The sequence below is a fragment of the Microtus oregoni genome, unplaced genomic scaffold, assembly GCF_018167655.1.
Source record: "Microtus oregoni isolate MIOR12 unplaced genomic scaffold, Mior012 000026F_ref0000081, whole genome shotgun sequence".
Taxonomy (NCBI): Eukaryota; Metazoa; Chordata; class Mammalia; order Rodentia; family Cricetidae; genus Microtus; species Microtus oregoni.
In genome coordinates, this window is record NW_024543085.1 from 25,835,695 (window position 1) to 25,841,694 (window position 6,000).

Sequence of the window (6,000 nt, forward strand, 5' to 3'; positions counted from 1 at the left end):
TCTACAAAACGAGTTTCAGGACAGTTAGGGCTGCACAGAGAAACCCTGTCTCAAAAAAGAAAAGAAAAGAAAACCAAAACACAATATAAACGAATTAAAAAACAAAGCAAAACCATAGAACTGGATGTGGTAATTCCACCATGCAGGAAGCAGATCATTTGAGCTTAAAGAGTTTGATTCCAACTGTTTTCTTTAACAACCCACTCACTACAGAAGTACTTCTGCTTGGGGTCAGATCAGTGAAAGATTCTGTGTCTGTGATGCTGACTGTTGAACCCAGGGCCTGATTGCACATCTAGCCCGAGGGATTGTGTTGTTTCATCTTACCTTAATTCAGTGTATGCTGCTCCCTCACTTTGCTGAAATCTCCACCTTGGTAGCTCTCTCTCTTCTAACTGCCGTTTGTTCATAGGCTGGTTGCATGTACATTCACGGAGGAGTCGTGAACATCCATGAAAACAAACGGACTGGGTCACTGTTTAAGATCTGGCTGGTGGTACCCAGCCTGCTGGAACTGGCGTGGGAGAAGCTGCTCGCGGCCTTCCCCAACCTAGCAAACCTCTCCCGAACACAGCTTCTGCACCTTGGACTAACACAGGAACTCATCGAACGCTTGAAATGAGGATTTCCGGCCTGTTCATTGATACTGGAAATGTTAATTTAAAGAGACTCCTTTATTTATGGGCAGTGTAGAGTGTGCTACAGAGAGGTTTGGTTACCCTGATCAAGGCCTTATTCAGAAAATACATCAGATGCCTTTCTGTGAATGGGTTTAAGTTAATGGACATCTCACTCTCCTGTGCTTTCTTCTTTGCTCCCCTCCCTCCTGCCCCAGTATGCACCCCATACATGCATCCCTCTTTCTTGATGGAGCCGAGGGAATATCTGAAGTACCTTAATGAGGTTAGGAATCAAGAGAGAGAAATTGTTTTTTGTTGCTGTTTTTTTCAATTTTATTTTATTTTATTTTAAAGAAATTCTAAACATATTGACCATGTCAGCTAATACCACAAATTAAAGCATTATCATCAACAAACACCAAGTTTAAAAAGCCAGCAACCAACAGTGGTCTGGGAGATAGAACGAGAAGACTGACCTGGAACATCTTGCAGGTTGTTCTTAAATTTGGATGTTGAATTAGTGTTTCTGAGATGTGTCTGAGTGGCTGGACTCAGGCAGCAGTGGTTGATGACTTGGCACAAAGATATCTAACCTTGACGAAAGGAGACAGTTCAGCGGTATTTGATTAGTGAGCCCCTCAACCTTGTGATACCCCAGTGGTTAGCTGCGGCCTGCTGAGATTTAGTGCCGTCTGCCACTGTCATGTTCTGTTGTTGTCTTTCAAATTAATGTATGGCGTCAAGTTCTTTCCAGGCAGTTTTGAACTTCCCCTTCGCTTATTAATGGCTTTAAATATGTCTTTAGCCCCTTCATGGGGAATTGTAGATTCTAAGTGTGTGGTGTAGATGTCAAAGGACAGTAGAGTAGAGCATAGCACCCGCACCCTTGAGACTTTTAGCTTAGCTTCTGCTTGGTGCGATGGGCTTTGACTATCACAGCAGCTCTTTCCTTTTCAGAGCTCGTTTCTTTGTAGTCTCTGGACCTTATTCCTGCATTTTCTCAGGCAGTTGGTTCTGGATTCCCTCCTGAGCTTGGTGCCTCTTTTGCTGTCTGCTTCAGTATACAGGATGCCGTAATTGCCTAGTAACTGGATAAAAGGTCTTAAGGAAGAGGCACAGCTTACCCTTCCTCGAGAAGCAAGTGCCATTGAAAACCATCAGGAGGAAGGAGTGAGACAGGGTCATTTGCTTTGTGTGTGTCTAAGAGGTTTTAGTTCTGGTCTGTTTTGTTTTCTTAAATCTAAGAAGAAAGGAGACTTAAGTTTTACTCATTTCATCCTCAGACTGCTAGAAGAGTTGAGGGAGTCACTTGTGAGTAAGCCCGTGGGTACCACAGGTGTAGGCAATGCTGGAGGCCTGCAGGAGGGCGAACCAGACCCTCCTGCAGGCCCCTTAAGGAGGAGATACCTGCAGGAGATTTTGAACACATTTTTCCTTTAAGTGCCTCTTTTTCACCTAGCTTTAACATTATTCTTTTTCTTTTCACCCAGAAGAGATCTCTGTAGTTTGTGTGGATTTAAAGTCACCTTTGAGTTAGAATTAAAAAGTTCTGCCCAGTGTGCAGTTCTAGGTAGGTCTTTTGACTTCTCCTTGCAGCAGGCCTTACGCTCCATCCGTGTGGGTTGTTATTGGAGCCTTTGCCCACCATCTGTAGAAGCACTTCTCTGTGAGTAAGGAAATGGAGCTGCTCTTCTAGGGTTCCCATCCCCCAATCTCGCCATTCCCTGTTGGTGTGGCTTTGGCTTCTTAACCACCAGAGGAGCCCTCTCCAGAGGAAGTCAGCCTGAGCCACTTTGTGAGTTCGAAACTGTGTGACTCCAGGCCAGGTCTCTGGACCATGGCAGAACTACATCCCAAGCTAGGGTGATAGAAGGGTTTTTGTCATTGGTTTATATAGGGACCAAAGACTGAGTGTTCAGCCTCTGTGCTTTGACTCCCATGGTCCTTGGAATACAAGAAGGCCTCTGGTTCTGTTAGACCAGAAAGTTATAAAGAGGGTCCCATTCAAGCCACACTTGCTGGCTCTGTTAGACCAGAAAGTTATAAAGAGGGTCCCATTCAAGCCACACTTGCTGGCTCTGTTAGACCAGAAAGTTATAAAGAGGGTCCCATTCAAGCCACACTTGCTGGCATCCTTTTTAAGCCGTTTGTAGGCAGTCTTCTTAGAGGTAGATGTTAGAGGCCTGACATGAACGACTGTCTGTATCTTCTAGGTACACGTCTGGTCTAGAGTGTCTGGGAATAGAACACTAGGGAAAGTGCGGCACAGCCGGGAGTGCTGTAAGCTGCTCATGCGCACATGTTCTAGATGCCAAACTGTAGGTAAGGACTGGGTGTCCTCTGACGGTCACCAGCATTTTAGTTTCTCTATAACCAGCACTTACTTGGATTCCCAACGGCATCACCTGGGTGGGAAAGGTAACGATGCCTGCTGCTCCTCTGCCTCTTTTGAGGTATGCCCCGCCATCTTCCTGCAGACCCGGAAACAGAAGTGCAATATGTAGAAACACAGTCTGCACGGATTGTGTAGATGCGATGACTCTAAAGTAGCTACACTACTTTCTGTACCTGTCCTGGGCACGTCAGTTTATTCCTTTAGAGTAAAATTATACCAAGGATTTTCAGTGTGATCATAAGCCAACTTCTTGGTAAAGCTGGATTTTTTTCCAAGTCCATGCTTTCTTACTCTAGTTCATAAACAAATTCCTGTTCCTTGGTTTATAAGAGTTGAGGTTTTTCCATTCTTGTTTGTACTCCCTCCTATTTGCACGTCTTGCCCAGGAATAAGGAAGTTCACTTGAGAGGGTTGCCCAAGTGAAGAATTAAAACCTAACACTAGTACAGTTCTCCTACATAAACACTAATTTATCTGAGAATGTAATACCTTATTAAATGATGCTTCCATCACTATAAGGTATTTTCCACTTCACAGAAAAACTGCAAACCAGTATGTAATAGATTAAACTTTCCCTGCTTTTCAGGGCAGACAAACCCTTTCCACTGGTAAGAGTCCTCTTTCAGGGCCTAATGACTTGATATAAAAGCTTGCTAAATAGCATTCATGTCTAGCACAGAGCTAGATTTAAAAACTATATAATGGAAATATTAACATTTCTAGATTAAAAAGTATGACGGTGACCTTTGGTTACTCACAGTAGCAGGAAGAAAGCACAGACAGTGAAACCCATGGATAATCAGTGTTTCAACTTTCCTGTTAACAATTTTTTTTTTCGAGACAGGGTTTCTCTGTACCTTTGGAACCTGTCCTGGAACTCGCTCTGTAGACCAGGCTGATCTTGAACTCTGCCTCCTGGGTGCTGGGATTAAAGGCGTGTGCCACCACTGCCCAGCTAAACAGTTGATTTACTTACATATCTTTCCCCTTCCTGTTCCTCTCCCACAGACATCTCCTTTTCAAGGGACTAGGAGTTAGGAAAGGAAAAGAAGTTCAGAGAGGGGCTAGCAGCCAGCCACCACACCAGTGGTCCCATTAGCTTTAGAGGTGTTGTCGCAGTGGTCACCCGAGGTGAGATGGTGCCCTTGAGCAAGGTCTGCTGCTGAGTTCTCTACTGCCTCCTCACCAGAGAACTCTTCAATCCTGTGGGAAGAAAAGGCTGCGTCTCACAGGAACAGGAAACCCCATCATTTGAACACATCTCTTTAACTTGACAAAGTTTGCTTTTCCGTTTCTTCCTTTGGAGTCACCTTCTCCAGTCTGATAGCCTGGTGTGCAGGAAGGGCGCACTGTCCTCTTGGACTGTGTTGGGTTTTGTCTCTTCTAGAACCAGCCTGGTTTTCTGTGGTCTTAGGGATACTTACAGTGGCCCTCCCACCGACACTCTGATGTAGCACAGAAATCCATTTTCCCTTCTGTTCTTTCTTGTGTTCTGGTATTGGCTTCAGGGGGAATGAGGGTTTATTGTCATAGCCCTGCATTTCAAGAAGTGGTTGCCATAGGTGTAAATTCCATTGGTTCCCAGGTTGCCAGAACTCTGGAAGCACTGGCAAGGCCCAAAGCAGGCTCGGTGGGGTTTTGGAACCTCCATGTGTAGTCACCCTTCAAACTTGGTGAGATTTAGAAGAAAAATCTCCCCCTGTGTCATAAACAGAAGTCTGAGCTGTTCTTCAAAGGTAGTGCTGTCTTCTTGGTGTGCTTCCCACGTTGTTAATTTGCTTAAACTTTTGAGAAGTTTTTTAAAGGCCCCACTTAGTCTGCACAGGCTGAGTCAGTTTTCAGAGAAAAGGCCAATTTCACTACGTCGTAGTCACTGTCGTGCTAGTTACACGCCAGGCATAGACAGAGGCAGCGGAAAGCACGCTGACCGTGCAGAGGGCTCAGGGAGAGTGCAGGCATCTCCCTGGAGAGACTGGAGGGACAGGCTGGAGAGAGGACGGCCTTCCGTTGCAGCTGCTCTGAGGCTGGGCCAGGCTTGGCTCTTCATGCAGGCTGCGAGGCCATACCCAGTGCTTGCCTTATTTTAAAGCTACTTGCCACAGTCCTGTTAATAGTGTGGATGTCCTTTTGCAGTCTGGTGTGCATGCCATGTGATCAGGACAGCTTTTCCACCTCCCCTGGTTTCCTACAAGCAAGTAAATCTCCCCTGAAATGTCCAGTACTTATGTACCTTGTCAGTGTTTGCTGTCGGTTTTCTAAAACAATCTGATCAATAAATCTCTAAACATATGTGGTCCAAGTCGCCATGGATTGTCTGTAGTAATTTGTGCACGTATGAACTCCCCTGTTGACATACACAGCGGTCCCCACCAGAGTCAGCTTTGCTCTGTCACATCTGTGTGCCTCCACTGCCACCCCACCTGTGATGGGTTCTGTCTGCTCCCTTTCCAGATCTCCTGCACCCACGGGAACCCTCTCAGTAGAGCTCGCTCTGTGCAAGGGAGCACCTGTGGGGCAAGCCCCTCCCCGTGCCCTTTCCTAGACCCCACAGCTGAGCATATACTGCCAAGCAGGTTTGTGGTGTCGAGGCTTCCCTGAAGGGTTGGAGGAGATACAGGGAAGTCTGGGGTATGTGAGCTCTATGAACAGTCATAGGACTTCACAATCCAAAGAAAAGGCTGGAGTTGGAGTCCTGGCCTGGGGTTCTGTGGACATGGAACTACAATTCTTACCCTGCTTCACCTTCTGACCTTTCTCCAGAGTAGACAAGGACATTCCATCCACATTGGGTCACTTTAAGGCCTGTCTTCTAGGATTGGACACACTCAATTCTATTTACATTGACTTTTTTTGGTTTTTCGAGACAGGGTTTCTCTGTAGCTTTGGGGGGCCTGTCCTGGAACTAGCTCTTGTAGACCAATCTGGCCTTGAACTCACAGATATCCACCTGTCTCTGCCTCCCGAGTGCTGGGATTAAAGTCGTGT

At 46.0% G+C, this 6,000-nt stretch overlaps 1 protein-coding gene across 2 annotated transcripts in view; it reads left to right on the top strand.

Annotated features, from left to right (window-relative positions):
- Nucleotides 1–5,313, top strand: part of Klhdc10 (kelch domain containing 10) — a 54,678-nt gene extending 49,365 nt beyond the window's left edge. For both annotated transcript variants that reach the window (XM_041675468.1, XM_041675469.1), the window contains one exon: nucleotides 413–5,313. In XM_041675468.1, the coding sequence (XP_041531402.1) occupies nucleotides 413–622 (210 nt within the window). In that variant the 3' untranslated portion in view covers nucleotides 623–5,313. The remainder of the gene's footprint in view (nucleotides 1–412) is intronic.
- Nucleotides 5,314–6,000: the final 687 nt, after the last annotated feature.